This window comes from Lissotriton vulgaris, chromosome 5, assembly GCF_964263255.1.
Source record: "Lissotriton vulgaris chromosome 5, aLisVul1.2, whole genome shotgun sequence".
NCBI classification, from domain to species: Eukaryota; Metazoa; Chordata; class Amphibia; order Caudata; family Salamandridae; genus Lissotriton; species Lissotriton vulgaris.
The window spans coordinates 278,404,466-278,425,391 of record NC_141693.1 but is presented as its reverse complement, the minus strand read 5'-3'; the positions used below and the strand labels follow the sequence as shown (position 1 = coordinate 278,425,391).

General features: G+C 42.6%; 1 protein-coding gene across 1 annotated transcript; it reads right to left on the bottom strand.

Moving 5' to 3' along the window:
- Positions 1 to 11,546: 11,546 nt before the first annotated feature.
- On the bottom strand, positions 11,547 to 17,070 carry LOC147710689 (uncharacterized). Its single transcript, XM_086919376.1, has 3 exons — positions 16,867 to 17,070; positions 13,293 to 13,508; positions 11,547 to 11,831 (listed from the first exon to the last, which is right to left on the bottom strand). The coding sequence occupies exons 1-3, from the start codon at positions 16,999 to 17,001 to the stop codon at positions 11,547 to 11,549; spliced, it is 636 nt and encodes a 211-aa protein (XP_086775502.1). The 5' UTR covers positions 17,002 to 17,070.
- Positions 17,071 to 20,926: the final 3,856 nt, after the last annotated feature.

Below are 20,926 nucleotides of genomic sequence, written 5' to 3'. Positions count from 1 at the left end.
TGGCCCGAAGACTCATTAACATTGTTGCATCCTTTTAGGTCAATTATGTTAAGTTTTTTTTGTGTCTAACGTATCTGCTGCAGGACTCGGTCGACCCCTTTGTTTTCCGTTCTGAAATTTCTTTATGTGTAAGAAAATGGGCTAACATTCGTAAAATTGCAGAGTGGGTGAATGCTGCAGAGTGGGTGAATGCTGCAGAGTGGGTGAATGATGCAGATGGGTGAGGAGTTGAGGGTGATTGAGGATGAGGGTTGAATGAGTAGTTGAGGATGAGGTGTTGATGGTGAGTGATGTTGAGGGTGAGTTAGTGTTACGGGATGATGGTGTGATGGTTAGGGTGAATGATGGTGGGCGAGTGTGAGTTTGTGAGACTTTTTGAGAATGTGTGTGGGTGTGTGCGGAAGTGTAATTCTTTGTAAGGCCGTGTGTGTGTGAGGGTGGGGGGGTGTGAGTGTTGGAGCATGTGCAGGTGTTTTTTAGTGGTCATGAAGGTGAGTGTGGGTGAGTGTGAAAGAGGGTGAGGTGTTGAGGGTGAGTGAGCGTGAGTGAATTTGAGGGTGATAGTGAGTGTAGATGAGTGTGAAGTGTTGAGGGTGAGTGAGGGTGAGGGTAAGGTGTTGTGGGTGAGTGAGGGTGAGGTGTTGAGTGTTATTGAGGGTGAGTTGTTGAGGTTGATTGAAGTTGAGCGTGATTGCGGGTGAGATGTTGAGGGTGAGTGTGTGTGACTGAGGGTGAGGGCTTGATGTTGAGTGAGGGTGAGTGATGGTGAGGGTGATTGAGGGTGTGGAATTGTGGGTGAGGTGTTGAGGGTGAAGTTAGTGAGGGTGAGGTGTTGAGGGTGAGGGTATGAGGGTGAATGAGGGTGAGGTGTTGAGGGTGAGTGAGGGTGATGTAGTGAGTTTGCACTATGATGTTTTTTTTTAGTCTGACTTGGCTTAGTTTTGTGTTTGTTTGAACCGTATGTGACTTTTTTCGCCGTGATGCATTTTTTTGTGTGTGTGTCTTGTTGTATTGAAAATTTTTATGTATGCACTGTTTATGTTCTCTTTGTGTGTTTTCTTTTTTATATTTTCTTCATTTCAGGAAATGAGCTGCTACGATCGACAGGTAATGACAATTAAATTTTCAAATTATGAAAGAGTGTTTTTGTGACTTTGATACTTGTGTTTATGCATTTGCTTATTGTAAAGCTAATGTAATTATAGTTTTAGGTCTTTGTGCTCGCATTTACTTTCTGAGTGGCTTCTTGCATTAGAGTGTTTTTGTGCATTTTCTCAATGGCTGCTATTTCGGTGTATTTGTTGCCATGGATTGAGTTCCGTTTTGCCGTACGTGTTTTTTGGTCGCACTTGGCGTGTATTTAGTATTTTTCTCGTCCAAGGGATCCCTGAAGTCCATTTCTGCAGCACACAGCAATCGCACATTATTAACATTCGGCACCCCCACAGTACCATTGAGCAACATCACATTATCACTTTTGCCCACTAGAGCCGTATTTAGTACACCCCCAGTGTCATTTAGATATAGTACTGCATTACTGTACAGCTGCAAAGCATGCTTCTTTTGCTGTAATTGTGTGTGGAAGGTAAAAAAAGTTGTCCTAAAGCGTGCACTTCTGGCTGGTAGTGTGTGTGATTGTTGAAAGCGTGGACTGATGCCTGTTTGTGTGCGTGTATGCATGTTGAAAGGATGCACTGCTGACTGATGTGTGTGTACGCCTGGTGAAAGTGGCCATTGCTATCTATTGGTGTATGTGCCTGTTAAAAGAGCACATGTTTTTATTGTATGACATTTGCCTGCTGAGTAATGCTGTAGTGGTAATGAGTGGTGCTTTGGTGTTAAATGTTTGTGTGTGGTTGTAGTGTGATAGTGTGTTTTTGTTGAATGATACTGTTTTGTTGGTCTAGAGTGATGTTGGTGTGTTGCTGAGTGATGTTAGTGTGGTGCTTAGTAATGCTGTTGTTGTGATGTGGTGTTCTGTGCTAGTGATGAGTGGTGCTGTGTTGGTGTTTAATAATTACCAGCACAGCATATCTCAGCACCACAACAGTTGCACTTCTCCCAACAATAGCATCACTGATGTCCACAAATGCAACACGCAGCAATTCCACTTTATCATTCTGCACCCCCACAGTACCATTGAGCAACAATACAGCATCACTCTGCACCACCACAGCCCCATTTAGCTCCCGAACAGTGTCATTCATACATACTACAGCAGTACTGATGACTGTTGTGTATATACGCCTGGTGATAGAGTCCATTGATGTGTGTGTGTGTGTGCTTCTTAAAAGAATCCATTTTTTTATTGTATGAAGTTTGTCTGCTGAGTAATGCTGTAGTGGTGATGAGTGGTGCTGTTGTGGTAAGTGTTTTTGTGTGTAGTTGTAGTGTGATAGTGTGTTGTTGTTGAATGATGCTGTTGTGGTGGGGCAGAGTGATGTTGGTGTGTTGCTGAGTGATGTTAGTGTGGTGCTTAGTAATGCTGTTGTTGTGATGTGTTTTTCTGTGCTAGTGATGAGTGGTGCTGTGTTGGTGTTTAATAATTACCAGTACAGCATAACTCATCACCCCAACAGTTGAACTTCTCCCAACAACGCATTCACTGATGTCCACGAATGCAACACGCAGCAATACCACTTTATCTTTCTGCACCCCCACAGTACCATTGAGCAACAACTCAGCATCACCCTGCACTACCACATCCGTCTTTCACACAACAACAGTCTCATTTATACCTACTACAGCAGTACTGATGACTGTTATGTGTGTATGCCTGGTGAAAGTTCCCATTGATAGCTGTTGTTGTGTGTGACTGTTAAAAGCGTTCAAGTTTTTATTGTTTGACCTTTGCCTGCTGAGTCATGCTGTGGTGGTGATAAGTGGTGCTGTGGTGGTAAGTGTTTGTGTGGTTGTAGTGTGATAGTGTGTTGATGGTGAGTGTGGGTGAGGTGTTGAGGGTGAGGGGATGATGGTGTGAGGGTGACGGTGTGAGGGTGAGGGTGAGTTGTTGAGGTTGATAGAAGTTGAGCGTGATTGCGGGTAAGATGTTGAGGGTGAGTGTGTGTGACTGAGGGTGAGGGCTTGATGTTGAGTGAGGGTGAGTGATGGTGAGGGTGAGTGAGGGTGTGGAATTGTGGGTGAGGTGTTGAGGGTGAAGTTAGTGAGGGTGAGGTTTTGAGGGTGAGGGTATGAGGGTGAATGAGGGTGAGGTGTTGAGGGTGAGTGAGGGTGATGTAGTGAGTTTGCACTATGATGTTTTTTTTTAGTCTGACTTGGCTTAGTTTTGTGTTTGTTTGAACCGTATGTGACTTTTTCCGCCGTGATGCATTTTTTTTGTGTGTGTGTCTTGTTGTAGTGAAAATTTTTATGTATGCACTGTTTATGTTCTCTTTGTGTGTTTTCTTTTTTATACTTTCTTCATTTCAGGAAATGAGCTGCTACGATTGACAGGTAATGACAATTAAATTTTCAAATTATGAAAGAGTGTTTTTGTGACTTTGATACTTGTGTTTATGCATTAGCTTATTGTAAAGCTAATGTAATTATAGTTTTAGGTCTTTGTGCTCGCATTTACTTTCTGAGTGGCTTTTTGCATTAGAGTGTTTTTGTGGATTTTCTCAATGGCTGCTATTTCGGTGTATTTGTTGCCATGGATTGAGTTCCGTTTTGCCGTACGTGTTTTTTGGTCGCACTTGGGTTGTATTTAGTATTTTTCTCGTCCAAGGGATCCCTGAAGTCCATTTCTGCAGCACACAGCAATCGCACATTATTAACATTCGGCACCCCCACAGTACCATTGAGCAACATCACATTATCACTTTTGCCCACTAGAGCCGTATTTAGTAAACTCACGGTGTCATTTAGATATAGTACTGCATTACTGTACAGCTGCAAAGCATGCTTCTTTTGCTGTAATTGTGTGTGGAAGGTAAAAAAAGTTGTCCTAAAGCGTGCACTTCTGGCTGGTGGTGTGTGTGACTGTTGAAAGCGTGGACTGATGCCTGTTTGTGTGCGTGTATGCATGTTGAAAGGATGCACTGCTGACTGATGTGTGTGTACGCCTGGTGAAAGTGGCCATTGCTATGTATTGGTGTATGTGCCTGTTAAAAGAGCACATATTTTTATTGTATGACATTTGCCTGCTGAGTAATGCTGTAGTGGTAATGAGTGGTGCTTTGGTGTTAAATGTTTGTGTGTGGTTGTAGTGTGATAGTGTGTTTTTGTTGAATGATACTGTTTTGTTGGTCTAGAGTGATGTTGGTGTGTTGCTAAGTGATGTTAGTGTGGTGCTTAGTAATGCTGTTGTTGTGATGTAGTGTTCTGTGCTAGTGATGAGTGGTGCTGTGTTGGTGTTTAATAATTACCATCACAGCATATCTCAGCACCACAACAGTTGCACTTCTCCCAACAATGGCATCACTGATGTCCACGAATGCAACACGCAGCAATTCCACTTTATCATTCTGCACCCCCCACAGTACCATTGAGCAACAATACAGCATCACTGTGCACCACCACAGCCCCATTTAGCTCCCGAACAGTGTCATTCATACATACTACAGCAGTACTGATGACTTGTGTATATACGTCTGGTGATAGAGTCCATTGATGTGTGTGTGTGTGTGCTTCTTAAAAGAATCCATTTTTTTATTGTATGAAGTTTGTCTGCTGAGTAATGCTGTAGTGGTGATGAGTGTTGCTGTTGTGGTAAGTGTTTTTGTGTGTAGTTGTAGTGTGATAGTGTGTTGTTGTTGAATGATGGTGTTGTGGTGGGGCAGAGTGATGTTGGTGTGTTGCTGAGTGATGTTAGTGTGGTGCTTAGTAATGCTGTTGTTGTGATGTGTTTTTCTGTGCTAGTGATGAGTGGTGCTGTGTTGGTGTTTAATAATTACCAGTACAGCATAACTCATCACCCCAACAGTTGCACTTCTCCCAACAACGCCATCACTGATGTCCACGAATGCAACACGCAGCAATACCACTTTATCTTTCTGCACCCCCACAGTACCATTGAGCAACAACTCAGCATCACCCTGCACTACCACATCCGTCTTTCACACAACAACAATCTCATTTATACCTACTACAGCAGTACTGATGACTGTTATGTGTGTATGCCTGGTGAAAGTTCCCATTGATAGCTGTTGTTGTGTGTGACTGTTAAAAGCGTTCAAGTTTTTATTGTATGACCTTTGTCTGCTGAGTCATGCTGTGGTGGTGATGAGTGGTGCTGTGGTGGTAAGTTTTTGTGTTGTTGTAGTGTGATAGTGTGTTGATGGTGAGTGTGGGTGAGGTGTTGAGGGTGAGGGGATGATGGTGTGAGGGTGACGGTGTGAGGGTGAGGGTGAGTGATTGTTGGCGAGGGTGAGGCTCTGAGGCTTATTGAGAATGTGAGTGGGTGTGCGAGGATGTGTGAGACTGTGTGAGTGTGTGAGTGTGGATGTGTGTGAGGGTGGGGGTGTGTGAGCGTGTGGGCATGTGAGTGTGTGGTAGAGGTTATGAAGTTGATTGAGGGTGTGTGAGGGTGTGAGGGTGAGTGAGGATGTGTGATGTTGAGGATGTGAAGGTGTGTGAAGGTGGGGGTGGGTGAGGGTGCCTGAGTGTGATTGAGGGTGAAGCGTTGAGGGTGAGTGAGGGTGAGGTGTTGAGGCTCAGTAAGGGTGAGGGTGGGTGAGCGTTAGTGAGTGAGGGTGATTGAGTTGATGAGGGTGAGGTGTTGATGTTGAGTGAGGGTGATGTGTTGTGGGTGAGTCAGGGTGAGTAGTTGAGGGTGAGTGAGGGTGAGGGTGAGTAAGGGTGAGGTGTTGAGGGTGAGGGGCTGAGGGTGAATGAGGGTGAGGTGTTGAGGGTCAGTGAGTGTGAGGTCTTGAGGGTGAGTGAGGATGAGTGAGAGTGAGTGATTGCGGTGTTGAGGGTGAGGTGTTGAGGGTGAATGAGGGTGAAGGTGACTAAAGGTGAGGGTGAGGTGTTGAGTGTGAGTGTGAGTGGGGGTGAGTGAGAGTTTGTTGAGGGTGAGTGAGGGTGAGGGTGAGTGAGCATGAGGTGTTGAGGAAGAGGTGCTGAGTGCGAGTGAGTTGGTGAGGGTGAGTGAGGGTGAGGTATTGTGGGTGAGTGAGGGTGAGATATTGAGGGTGAGTGAGGGTGTATTTTGAGGGTGAGTTGTTAAGGGTGAGTTGTTAAGGGTGAGTGAGGGTGAGGTGCTGAGGGTGAGTGAGCTTGAGTGAATGGGAGTGAGGGTGACTGAGGGTGTGATTGGCATATGTGAGTCTCGACCATGTGTTAATGTTGATTATAATGTAAGAAAATTTTTTTTTCGTATGTGTATACGTTTGTAAAAGTATTTAGTGTATGTACTTAAAATGTGTTTTATTTCTGTTGTAGTAAAGGGTATTACGCAATGTATTCCCTTTACGTTTGTTACGTAAGGGATGTTAGCGTTCTATTTTTTAGTTGATGGTGATGTAATGTTGAGCGCTACGTAATTTTTAGCCAATCGCAGCTCTACGTTGTGTGACGTAGCGTTGCATTTGACGTGCGTTAACGGGGCGTTTTCTACATTGGTGTGAATGTTCGTGCGTTAAAGGTGTGTTATTCCTCCGTGGTTGTTGCTGCGTCGTCTGACTGGTAAGATGTACATTTATTAACATTGAGTACATGAATTTGAATGTATTAATACTTGTGTGTATATACGTATTATTTATAATGTTTTATTAGGATGTATGAGTGTTTTATTTGTATTGCGCCTTGTGTATTATCGATTTTCGAGTTACAATATTCTTTAGTACTGTTTTCAAAGATATATGTTTGATAAATGTTTTTTTTTCGAAATGTTACATAAAGCAATGTTTATTTTTGTATGTGTTATGTCTTTGACATTGCGTCCGTTGTGATTTCGCGCTCACTTTCCTTGTGTTTTGAATTTTTCTTGATCTTTATGCGAATGTTGGCTTGTGTTTAAGTTGATAGTTCGGGATGCATTGAGTAATCTTTGCTAGTGTCTTCCTGGAATGTAGTTTCCGGAGTTTCGTTTCGCCTGAGGTGGCACTGTGATGTTTATTTTTCCTCTGACTTAGCTTTTTCTTGTGTCATTTGTACCCGTATGTGACTTGTTTCGCCGCTATTCATTTATTTTGTTTGCTGCTTGTTGTAGTTAAAAGTATTATGTATGCACTGTGTATGTTCTCTTTTTTGTGTGTTTCTTTTATAATTTCTACATTTCAGGGAATGAGCTGCTACGATCGACAGGTAATGACAATTTTATTTCCTTATTATGAAAGAGTGCCTTTGTGAGTTCTTATACATTTGTTTATGCATTTCCTTTTCTTGATGTTACTGTAATTATTGTTTTCGGTCTTGCTTTGCTAGCACGTATTTCCTGTCTGGCTCCTCTCATTAGAGTGTGCTTAGTATTTTTATCAATGGCTGCTATTTAGTTTTATTCTTTGACATGGATTGAGTTTCGTTTTGCCGTACGTGTTTTTCGGTCGCACTTGCCTTGTGTGTAGTAATTTCCTCTTGCACGGCCTCCCTTATGTCCATTTCGCCAGCAATAGCACATTATTAACATTCGGCACCCCCACACTACAATTGAGCAACATGAGATCATCACTCTTTGCCAGTAGAGCTGTATTTAGAACTCCCCCAGTCTCATTTAGACATAGAACTGCAGTACTGTACAGCACCAAAGCATGCTTGTATAGCTGTGATTGTGTGTGCAACGTACAAAAAGTTGTTCTAAAGCGTGCACTTTGGGCTGTTGGTGTGTGTGACTGTTGAAAGCGTGGATTGATGGCTGTTTGTGTGGGTGTATGCATGGTGAAAGGATGCACTGATGACTGTTGTGTGTGTACGGCTTGTGAAAGTGTCCATTGCTACTTATTAGTGTGTGTGCCTGTTAAAAGCGCACATGTTTGGATTGTATGTAGTTTGTCTGCTGAGTAATGCTGTAGTGGTAATGAGTGGTGCTGTGGCTGTAAGTGTTTGTGTGTAGTTGTAGTGTGATAGTGTGTTGATGGTGAGTGAGGGTGAGGTGTTGAGGGTGAGAGGATGATGGTGTGAGGGTGACGGTGTGAGGGTGAGGGTGAGTGATTGTTGGCGAGCGTGAGGCTATGAGGCTTATTGAGAATGTGAGTGGGTGTGCGAGGATGTGTGAGAGTGTGTGAGTGTGGATGTGTGTGAGGGTGGGGGTGTGTGAGCGTGTGGGCATGTGAGTGTGTGGTGCTTAGTAATGCTGTAGTTGTGATGTGGTGTTCTGTGCTAGTGATGAGTGGTGCTGTGTTGATGTTTAATAATTACCACCACAGCATAACTTAGCACCACAACAGTTGCACTTCTCCCAACAATGGCATCACTGATGTCCACGAATGCAACATGCAGCAATACCACTTTATCTTTCTGCAGCCCCACAGTACCATTGAGCAACAACACTGCATTACTCTGCACTTCCACATCCGTATTTTGCACACCAACAGTCTCATTTAGATATAGTACTGCAGTACTGATGACTGTTGTGTGTGTATGCCTGGTGAAAGTGGCCATTGATAGCTGTTGTTGTGTGTGTGACTGTTAAAAGGGTACATGTTTTGATTGTATGACCTTTGTTTGCTGCAGTGGTGATGAGTGGTGTTGTGGTGGTAATTGTTTTTTTGTGTGGTTGTAGTGTGATAGTGTGTTGAGGGTGAGTGAGGGTGAGGTGTTGAGGGTGAGGCGTTGAGGGTGAGTGAGATTGAGGGTGAGTCAGTGTGAGGTGTTGAGGGTGGGTGAGGCTATGAGGGTGAGTGAGGCGTTGAGGGTGAGTGAGGGTGAGGTGTTGAGGGTGATTGAGGATGAGTGAGAGTGAGGGCAAGTAAGGTGTTGATGGGGAGGTGTTGAGCGTGATTGAAGTGGTGTTGTGGTGGTAAGTCTTTGTGTGTGGTTGTAGTGTGATAGTGTGTTGAGGGTGAGTGAGTATGAGGGTGAGTGAGGGTGAGAGGGAGTGAGAATGAGGGGGAGGTGTTGATGGTGAGTGAGGATGAGTGAGGGTGAGGAGTTGAGGGTGAGTGAGGGTGAGAGGCTGAGGGTGAGTGAGGTGTTGAGGGTGAGGTGTTGAGTGTGATTGAGGATGAGTGATAGTGAGGGTGAGTGATGTGTTGAGGTTGACTGAGGGTGAGGAGCTGAGGGTGAGTGTGGGTGAGGCGTTGAGGGTGAGGCATTGTGTGTGGTTGTAGTGTGATAGTGTGTTGAGGGTGAGTGAGTATGAGGGTGAGTGAGGGTGAGAGTGAGTGAGAATGAGGGGGAGGTGTTGATGGTGAGTGAGGATGAGTGAGGGTGAGGAGTTGAGTGTGAGTGAGGGTGAGAGGCTGAGGGTGAGTGAGGTGTTGAGGGTGAGGTGTTGAGTGTGATTGAGGATGAGTGATAGTGAGGGTGAGTGATGTGTTGAGGTTGAATGAGGGTGAGGCGTTGAGGGTGAGTGAGGGTGAGGTGTTGAGGCTGAGGGTGAGGAGCTGAGGGTGAGTGTGGGTGAGGCGTTGAGGGTGAGGCATTGTGTGTGGTTGTAGTGTGATAGTGTGTTGAGGGTGAGTGAGTATGAGTGTGAGTGAGGGTGAGAGGGAGTGAGAATGAGGGGGAGGTGTTGATGGTGAGTGAGGATGAGTGAGGGTGAGGAGTTGAGGGTGAGTGAGGGTGAGAGGCTGAGGGTGAGTGAGGTGTTGAGGGTGAGGTGTTGAGTGTGATTGAGGATGAGTGATAGTGAGGGTGAGTGATGTGTTGAGGTTGACTGAGGGTGAGGCGTTGAGGGTGAGTGAGGGTGAGGTGTTGAGGCTGAGGGTGAGGAGCTGAGGGTGAGTGTGGGTGAGGCGTTGAGGGTGAGGCATTGAGGATGAGAGAGAGTGAGGTGCTGAGGGTGTGAGGGTGAGTGTGGGTGAGTCGTTGAGGGTGAGTGAGGCTGAGGTGTTGAGGGTGATTGAGGATGAGTGAGAGTGAGTGTGAGTGAGGAGTTAAGGGTGAGGTGTTTAGGGTGAGTGAAGTGTTGCTGTGGTGGTAAGTGTTTGTTTGTAGTTGTAGTGTGATAGTGTGTTGACGATGAGTGAGGGTGAGTGAGGGTGAGTGAGGGTGAGTGAGTATGAGAGTGAGGTGTTGAGTGTGAGGTGTAGAGGGTGATTGATGATGATTGAGATTGAGGGTGAGTGAGGAGTTAAGGGTGAGATGTTGAGGGTGAGAAGTGTTGCTGTAGTGGTAAGTATTTGTTTGTTGTTGTAGTGTGATAGTGTGTTGACGGTGAGTGAGGGTGAATGAGGGTGAGGTGTTGAGGGTGAGTGAGTATGAGGGTGAGGTGTTGATGGTGAGTTGTTGAGGGTGAGTGAGGATGAGTGTGGGTGAGGTGTTGAGGGTGAGGAGTTGAGGGTGAGTGAGGGTGAGGGACTGAGGGTGAGTGAGGTATTGAGGGTGAGGTGTTGAGAGTATTGAGGATGAGTGAGAGTGAGGGTGAGTGATGTGTTGAGGTTGACTGAGGGTGAGGCGTTGAGGGTGAGGTGTTGAGGGTGAGTTAGAGTGACGTGTTGTAGCTGAGGGTGAGGGGCTGAGGGTGAGTGTTGGTGAGGCGTTGAGGGTGATGTGTTGATGGTGATTGAGGATGGTTAAGCGTGAGGGTGAGTGAGGGGTTAAAGGTGAGGCGTTGAGGGAGAGGTGTTGAGAGTGAGGGTGATTGAGTGTTTGAGGGTGCAGTGTTGAGGGTGAGTGAGGGTGAGGTGTTGATGGTGAGTGAAGGTGGGTGAGGGTGATGGTGATGTGTTGAGGGTGAGTGAGGGTGAGGTGTTGAGGGAGAGTGAGGGTGAGGTGTTGATGGTGAGTGAGTGTAATTCAGGGTGGGTGATGAGTTGAGGGTGAGTGAGTGTGAGTGAGGGTGTGATTGGCAAATGTGAGTGTTTTGCATGTGTGACTCGTTATTTTAAAGTAAAGTGTGTTTGTGTCTTTGTATGTTGTTGTTGTAGAATGATGCTGTTGTGGTGGTGTAGAGTGATGTTGGTGTGTTGATGAGTGTTGTTAGTGTGGTGCTTCCTAATGCTGTTGTTGTGATGTGTTGATGATGAGTTGTGCTGTGTTAGTGTTCAACTATTACCACCACAGCATAACTCATCCCAACAACAGTTGCACTTCTCCCAACAACCTAATTTGTGATGTCCACCAATGCAACACGCAGCAATACCACCTTAACATTCGGCCCCCCACAGTAACATTGCTCAACAACACAGCATAACTCAGCACCAGCACAGGCGTATTTAGCTCAACAGTCTCATTCATACATAATACTGTAGTGCGTGCAAGCTACAAAGTATGTGTATTTTGTATATGTTTTTGTAATGTCAAATGGATTGGCTGAATGTTGTATGTGGGTGTGACTATGTTGTCTAAATTGAGTGTATTAGTTATAATTTGCCTTTTGTATAGAAAAAATTACCATAGAAGTTGTAAAATTTGTATTCCACACTTTTTTATTTTTTAAAAAAAAACACAAATATTTATTGTTTAACTTTGTACAAAAAAAATATCCCGGCAACATGCAAAATTTAGTCAGAACATATTTCATCGTCTTTTTCTTTCAGAATCTTTATGATTTGCCCATTACAAAAGACAACTTCAAAAGTTTGTGGCAAAAAATGGACAAGGGCAACTCCGATGTTGTCAACTTCCTCATCTAACATAAACCATTTAATTAAGATCTCGTTTTCGATGGGCATCGATTGATATTCGTCTGTGTTTGTCACTTTTATTGTGATAATACTCGTTTGCACAGTAGAGCTTTCAACACCATAAATTAGAATGTCCATCTTTTCCTCTGGTGGGGCTGTTACCTGTTGAGAGAAAACAAAAGCAACAATTATTTTTTAAATTTGTATACTTTATTTTTGTGTAAGGCCTATAGTGGGTGAAAGGGACAGAGTGGTTGAAAGGGACACATTGGGTGAAATGGACTGAGTAGGTGAAAGGGTCACAGTTGTTGATAGGGTTTGAGTGGGTGATAGGTCGAGAGTGGGTGATAGGTGGTGGTAATAGTTTTTTTGTGTGGTTGTAGTGTGATAGTGTGTTGAGGGTGAGTGAGGGTGAGGTGTTGAGGGTGAGTGAGGGTGAGGCGTTGAGGGTGAGTGAGATTGAGGGTGAGTCAGTGCTTGAGGATGAGTGAGGGTGAGGGGAAGTAAGGGGCTGATGGGGAGGTGTTGAGCGTGATTGAAATGGTGTTGTGGTGGTAAGTTTTTGTGTGTGGTTGTAGTGTGATAGTGTGTTGAGGGTGAGTGAGTATAAGGGTGAGTGAGAGTGAGAGTGAGTGAGAATGAGGGGGAGGTGTTGAGGGTGAGTGAGGATGAATGAGGGTGAGGAGTTGAGGGTAAGTGAGGGTGAGGGGATGAGGGTGAGTGAGGTGTTGAGGGTGAGGTGTTGAGTGTGATTGAGGTTGAGTGAGAGTGAGGGTGAGTGATGTGTTGAGGTTGACTGAGGGTGAGGCGTTGAGGGTGAGTGAGAGTGAGGTGTTGAGGCTGAGGGTGAGAAGCTGAGTGTGAGGGTGAGTGTGGGTGAGGCGGTGAGGGTGAGGTGTTGAGGGTGATTGAGGATGAGTGAGAGTGAGGAGTTAAGGGTGAGGTTTTTAGGGTGAGTGAAGTGTTGCTGTGGTGGTAAGTGTTTGTTTGTAGTTGTAGTGTGATAGTGTGTTGACGGTAAGTGAGGGTGAATGAGGGTGATGTTTTGAGGGTGAGTGAGGGTGAGTGAGTATGAGAGTGGTGTTGAGTGTGAGATGTTGAGGGTTATTGATGATGATTGAGATTGAGGGTGAGTGAGGAGTTAAGGGTGAGGTGTTGAGGGTGAGTGAAGTGTTGCTGTGGTGGTAAGTATTTGTTTGTTGTTGTAGTGTGATAGTGTGTTGACGGTGAGTGAGGGTGAATGAGGGTGAGGTGTTGAGGGTGAGTGAGTATGAGGGTGAGTTGTTGAGGGTGAGTGAGGATGAAAGTGGGTGATAAGTCTATAGTGGGTGATAAGTCTATAGTGGGTGATAAGTCTAGAGTGGGTGATAAGTCTAGATTGGGTGATAGGCCTAGAGTGTGTGAAAGGGCCAGAGTTGTTGAAAGGTCCCGAGTGGGTGAAAGGTCCCGAGTGGGTGAAAGCTCCCGATTGGGTGAAAGGTCCCAAGTGGGTGAAATGTCCCGAGTGGGTAAAATGTCCAGAGTGGGTGGAAGGGGCAGAGTGGGTGAAAGGGCAAGACTGGGTGAAATTCCAAGAGTGGCTGAAAAGAGATAATTGCAAAAGCTTTTGTTTGTTGTGCTTACCTCCATTTTGCTATGGCGCGTTGTATTCAATATTTTTTGGCAATTGAATTCATGTACAGTGACGTGAGTCAGGGTAACATATTTGCCAAGATGTATTTTAAATAGTGACGCTTCTCTCCACAGTGTCACTTTTATATCATCAGTTGCATCTTTTATTGTAATGGATTTGAGTGGGGTATCTTGCCCATTGATAAACACCGTTTTTGCGTCCTCTTCCTACACAAAAAGAAAGCATTCTATTAAATAGTGATTGTAAAAACAGATATTACTAGTGCATTGTATGAAAGGCTATATAATGTATCATATTTAACGACCCAAATGAACATCCTTTCTAAAATATTGAATTGTTTATTGCAAAAAATGGCCTTGTAGATAGTACTTGTCTTTGTAGTATACACCAAAGCACTGCCATCTTATATTTTTCAAAACTAGTACTTGCTACTATGTGTGAAGAGTGTATAATTCTAATTTTTTTGAGTTAGTTATTGAAGTTACTAAAGGTGTAATGTGTGTGTAAGTCAACTATGCATTTTTTAAGTAGACATGATGACATGAGTGAGGGTGATGTTGAGTTATTGAGTGTGAGGTGTTGAGTGTGAGGAGTTGATGGGGAGTGAGGGTGAGTGAGGATGAGGTGTTACGTGAGGGTGAGGGTGAATGTAAGTGAGGGTGAGTGAGGGTGAGGGTGAGTGAGGGTGAGAGGGTGAGGGTGAGAGATTGAAGGTGAGTGAGGGTGAGAAGTTGAGGGTGAGTAACGATGAGGGTGAGTGTGAGTGAGGCTGAGTGAGGGTCATTTAGGGTGAGGAGTTGAGTGTGAGAGTGAGTGAGTGTTGAGGGTGAGAGATTGAGGGTGATTGATGTTGAGAAGTTGAGGGTGAGTAAGGATGAGGGTGAGTGTGGGTGAGAAAGGGTGAGTTATTGGGTGAGGGTGAGGTGTTGAGGGTGAGTGAGGGTGAGGGTGAGGGTGAGGCTGAAGTGTTGAGTGAGAGTGAGGTTGACTGAGGAGTTGAGGGAGAAGGGTTAAGTTTTTGAGGGGGAGGTGTTGATGGCTAGTGAGGGTGAGTGAGGGTGAGGAGTTTAGTGTGATTGAGGGTGAGTGAGATTGAGGGTGAGTGAGGCGTTGAGGCTGAAGTGTTGAGGGTGAGGTGTTGAGGGTGAGTCAGGGTGACGTTTTGAGAATGAGTGAGGGTGACTAAGGGTGAGGCATTGAGGTAAAGACAGTGTTTTCGTTCTATTCCTAAACAAAAAGTAAGCATTGTATAAAATAGTTACTGTCAAAATACATCTTACTATTGCGTTGTATGAATGGCCATATAATGTATTATATTTAGCGACCCAAATGAACATCCTTCCTAAATGATAGCAATATTTATTGAAAAAACTGGCTTTGTAGAGAGTACTTGTATTTGTAGTATACAGGAAAATGCTGCCATATTATAGTTTTCAAAACGCGTGTTTGTTGTTTAATTGTTAATGAAGTTACTAAAGGTGTACTGTGTGTGTAAGGCAAGTATGCATTTTTTTAGTAGACCTGATGACATGAGTGAGGGTGTGGGTGAGGGTGAGTGATTGAGGGTGAGGTGTTGAGGGTGAGTGAGGGTTAGGGTGAGTGAGGGTGGAGTTGAGGGTGGAGTTGAGGGTGGAGTTGAGGGTGAGTGAGGGTGAGTGAGGACGAGGTGTTACGTGAGGGTGAGTGTGAGTGAGGCAGAGTTAGGGTGAGGGGTTGAGGGTGAGTGAGAGTGAGGGAGTGTTGAGGGTGAAAGATTGAGTGTGAGAAGTTGAGGGTGAGTAAGGATGAGTGTGAGTGTGGGTGAGTGAGGGTGATTGATTGAGTGAGGGTGAGGTGTTGAGGGTGAGGCTGAGGTGTTGAGGTGTTGAGTGAGAGTGAGGGTGACTGAGGAGTTGAGGGAGAAGTGTTGACTTTTTGAGGGGGAGGTGTTGAGGGCTAGTGAGGGTGAGTGAGGGTGATTGAGTGGGAGGTGTTGAGGGTGATTGAGGGTGAGTGAGATTGAGGCTGAGTGAGGCATTAAGGGTGAATTGTTGAGGGTGAGGTGTTGAGGGTGAGTGAGGGTGAGGTGTTGAGGGTTTTTGAGGGTGAGAAGTTGAGGGTGAGTAAGGATGAGGCTGAGTGAGGGTGAGTGATTGATGTTGAGTGTGAGGCTGAGGTGTTGAGGTGTTGAGTGAGAGTGAGTGAGTATTTGAGGGAGAAGGGTAGAGTTTTAGAGTGGGAGGTGTTGAGGGCTAGTGAGGGTGATTGAGGGTGAGTGAGGAGGAGGTGTTGAGGGTGATCGAGGGTGAGTGAGATTGAGGGTGAGTGAGGCATTAAGGGTGAATTGTTGAGGGTGAGGTGTTGAGGGAGAGTGAGGGTTGGGTGTTGAGGGTGAGTGATGTTGACTGAGGGTGAGGCATTGATGTAAAGACAGTATTTGCGTACTTTTGGTAAAGCCAAAAAGAACAATTCTACAAAATAGTGACAGTAAAAACACATAGTACTAGTGCGTTGTATGAATGTTAATATAATGTATTATATTTCACGACCCAAATGAACATACTTTCTACCATAGTGCATTATTTTTTGTAAAAATTGGCTTTGTGGAGAGTACTTGAATTTGTACTATACCCCAAAGCACTGGCCTATTATATTTCCCAAAACTCTTACTTTCTACATAGTGTGAAAGAGTGTCTAATGCAAGCTTTTTTGAGGTTGTTAGTGAAGTTCCAAAGGGCCCGATGTAGGTAAATCCCATTTTTGTATGTAGGTCCCAACATCTGGATTCATTACCGAATCCTTAACAATTCTTTAATTACCAAATCGGTAAATACAGAATAGGTAATGCCCATTCATTCCTTTGGGCTTTGAAGCCCATAGGAATGATTAGGCATTACCGATTCGGTATTTACCGAATCGGTAATTAAAGAATTCTGAAGGGTGCAGGGGGTGTCACTTTGACACCCTCTGGCACCCCCAAAAAAGGCACAGGTGCCATGTGGCAAGCATACCTGCCCTAAGGGCAGGTCTGCCTGTCACATGCCATAGGTGTGCATGCACACATGTGCATGCACACCGCAATTGGTATTTTACCCTGGATTTGTATTCCATGGTAAAATACCGATTCTGTAAGCCATGTGCAGAAGGTACATTGCCTACCTACATTACATTTTCGTTAATTTTATTGAATCTGTAAATGTACCGATTCGGTAATGATACAGATTTGCTAAAGTTACCTAAAATGTGCCCCTACATCTCAATAGCCCTTTACCGATCGGAAACGGCCCAAAATCGGTATTTTTGGCCGATTGGGATCGGTAAAGGGCTACCTACATCGGGCCCCTAAATGTGTAATTTGTGTGTAAGCCAACTATGCATTTTTTTAGTAGACATGATGACATGTTTGCGTTCATACTTCTGGCACATATTGTCCCTGAAACAGTCATCAGACTATTTAGACTTGCAATTTCTAAAAGTCAAAAATACATAAGATATGTCATTTACAATACTAATAAGTCCAACTTTTCAAAAGCGAGACAATAGTTTTTTTAGTTGACATGATAACATGTTTGTGTTCATACTTACGGCAATTATTGTCCCTGAAACAGTCATCAGGCTTTTTAGACTTGCCCGTTTTATTTCCTTGATGGGAGAAGCCGATGGTGCAGGCGGATGCAAAATGTTGTTTGCTTGTTGGATCAGGCCCTCCTCGATTGTCATTGCGGGAAATTTGGTTACTTTAGTTTGCTTTGTAATTAAAATTGTTTTGTTTTTGATAATAAAGTTTCGTATCAGTAGTCCACAGTTTATTTTCGTTTGCTCATATACATTTTCTTGGTAACAAGTACATTTTATTGTTCCAGTTTTATCTGCTAAAGCCAAATGGAATAAAATTTTCTGCTCTTGTTTAGCATTTTTGTACGTAGTTTTCCCTGAGCAGCTGATGACATTAACTCTTATTGGTTTCTGGTATGGTTTGTTGTCATCAGTATTAATGTTCATTATTTCTTCAATAGACATCATCTGAAATAGAAAATGTGATATAACATGTTAAATACAAACCCATATTGGTTTATGATCACTGTAATAGCATTCTAAAGTACCATAGTTGTGTAGTTGGTCATTTGTATATATATGATCTAAAATGGATTGGTAGTTAGTTGTGTAACTGTTAATGAGTTGTTGACATTGTCATTTTGTTTCAAAGAATCCAAGTAATTGCTTGCTGTTTGCATTTAGTTGAGATACATCCACATTGAAATCGCCTATAATAATCAATTTGTGCGTGGGGTAAAAATCCGTAATATTTGTGATGAAATCAAAAAGAGAAGTTATACTTTTTAGGGGTGGTTTGTATAAAATAATAATAAGGTAATCTGTGTTCTCAATCTGTAGAGTAAAATGTAAAATGTCTATCCCTTCAAGTGTCTCATAAATAGGCAATATAAATAAATCTTTTTTGTAGTACATAATCATTCCATGGTTTGTGTTGTATGTATGAAATTTATCAAATATAATGTGATGATATTGTTCTATCGTGAATTCATTAGCTGTAGCATTTCTTGTAGTGTTGATCTCAGTTAAGCAAATAATGTCTGCTTGTAATATATTCCTATCCGCTACCATAGATGAAAAAAATTTCTGTAGTGATCTTATATTGTGTGCAATGATATTGAAATGTGCACTGTATGTATGTAACTGTGGGATATGTATTTCAAGTGGCATTTCTGTCCTTAATCTGTGCATTTCCTCATTAACTTGTGGATGTACTACAATTTTACGTTCATCAAAATTGTGTACATAGACATTTTGTATTGATTTTGCCCTGCTAATAGCAACATAATGCAAATGATGAATTTTGCTGTTATTAAAGTGTATATAAAGTGGTTCGAGAGTTGCACCTTGTGTGCGATGTATAGTGCGTGCTGATGCTTGGCGTAAAGGAAATTGCTTCCGTATAATGGTAATAAATTTCTTAGTGTATTGGAAATGTCTAGCTATAGCATGTATTGGTGTCCATGTATTTTGTATTTGTGAATGAAATAAGTGTTTATATTGTTGTCTGGTTGTTTGTCCTATAGTGGGATTGTCAAATAACAACCAAACAATAATAGGTGTATTGTTAATCAATTCAACTAATTGTACAACACCAGTTGCGCCATTTGTTAAACCATCATTGACATCCACATTGCAACTTAAATCATAACGAAGTTGTAAGGCAATGTGTAATGTATGTGAAAGGCCCATTGTTTTCTGTGGATCTTTTGGCAGTTGCTTAAGAATCGTTTTTTTCACATTTTCAGACAAATCGGAACTAACAGTATCGCTTGCTACTGTTATGTAGACAGGATAATCTTTGCAATGTTGTTCTAAAACCTTTTTGTTAATTTCATTCACTTCTAGATTAGTTGACATGATATATGGAATTGTTTCTAATAAAGTCTCATCAGGTTGTATTTCCCTTTGCTTAATTTGTGAAATATCTTCTTCAGTATGCTTGCCTTCTCTCAATCGGTTTAGTAATTCAGCAAATTGTAGATCTTCTTTTTGGCGCATAATTTTTGTTAATTCAAAAATTTTAAAATGTTCTTTCCATAAGTTAGCACTTAAAGGACCATACATTTGTGTAGAATCCTGAAAAATGTATCTGTCAAATACAGGTTTTAATTGGTAAAAGTCACCAATGGCTAAAATAGAAATTCCTCCAAATGGTTCATTAGATGATTTAATTTCTTGAAGCCTGTTATGTATAAAATTCAACATATTGTGCCCTACCATTGAAATTTCATCAATAATAACAACTCTAACATGCATCATTTCCATTTGTAGAGCAGTTCTATGTTCATGACTCAGTTGTTTATAAGTCAAACTTTGCGACACAGGTATTTTGAAAGTGCTATGCAGTGTTTTGCCATTAATATTATGGGCAGCCTTTCCTGTTGGAGCAGTAAGTAAGATATAAACATTATCAGGATTTTCACCGGCCTTAGTGTTATAGTAGCGTAGTAAAGTTTGATATAGTGCAGATATTACAAAACTTTTCCCAACACCAGCCCCTCCAGTGCAAAAAGTATAGCATGGAGTGCTTGTAGTTTTAAACCAATGCAAGTGATGGTAAACAAATTTAAGTTGTTCTTCCGTTAAGTTTTGCATAAGTTGTTGGTATTTTTCATTGGGTAAAATAACGTTAGTTGAGCTTTGTTCTTCAGTTGTAGTTCTAATTCCTAAATCTAGAGCCAAATCATATCTATTATTATGTTCTGGATTTTGGTCTGCTGTCTGTATATTAACAGTTGGTGATAGAGGAGGTGAAATTACATTTTCATGAGACTGTTCATGAATAATGTTTGTAAGTTCGCCATGCTGTTTGTTATAGATTTTTAGTTGTGTGTCAACAAATGTTTTAACTTCCAGATACCTATCATAGTAAGTTTCCTTGTTGATTAGTATTTTTTCTTCTTCCCTCCATGGATAGTGCAACATTAATATTTCTCTATAATACTCTTCTGGTTCATTATTTTTGCTAAATCTGCAAAAGCGTATTATTTTCCCTTGTCTGCGCTTATTTAAAGCATAATCATAATTATGTTTCTGTTGTTGTTTATTTCCGTCACTACATTCTATTTCTAATTCTTCCTCATCTGAGCTGTAAAAGTTTTGTTCTGCAAGTAAATCTTCGCAATCATTTATTTCTTTCCCATGTGTTTTTTTCTTCACATAGTTGAAATTAGCCGCATAGTCTGCTAACGTGCACATCTCTAATGATTGTGGCCGTTTGCAGTACTTAATAATAATATTTTCACATTGAATGTCAGTTGAATTTTCGGGCAAGTTATTAATAGTTTCGATATCACGCATTAAATAAGTTCTTTTCTCTGGACGGCTAGTATTAATAAATACAAATGATCGTGAGCTTTTCCGTAATGGTATTTGAAGAATTAGATATGCTGCTTCTTGAGCACTAATTTCTGTGCAGTTGAGGAATTTGTTTCCTATGTGTTTAAGTTGATCTTTTTTTTTTTTTTTTTTTTTTTTTTGAAAACCTTTATTGTGCAGTAATGGCAGACAAATACGGGCCTACAACCACCTGGCCGGCCACGAAGCTGTGAGCACTGTTGCAAGCAATACGGTACATCGGCAGCAAGGCGATACTATTAAGCAAGCATTTGGAAGTACACTGGATCATGCTGTACCGCCGACGTGCAGGAAGAATGAGGTTTATTTTAAATTTTATAAAACACATGAACAAAAATTGTGTCCAGGATAACCATAGTCCAGTCCCTCTCATTACAAAAGTAAACAGTAACGTTCAGCAGGCGAGTTTCATAAGACGCAGGAATTTGCAATCAAAACATCAGAATCGCAAAGGTAACGACAGGAGAGGGAAGCAAGCACTGCGTCGAATGCAAACAGGAACCCACCCAGCTACAAGCCAAACTATAGCCCGAGGACAGAAATAGGCAAAAAGATGAAGAAAAGAGAACAAGGCCCATAGAAACGAAAAATTAACATATAATCCCCCCACCCTACACGCATGCAGAGGCTACGGCCTACCCCCCCCTTGCAGGTGCCTGTCGCCCATAAGAGTACCCGAAATATAGAGACAAGAGACAAGAAAAGGGAAGAAAGGAAAAAGAGAGACGTA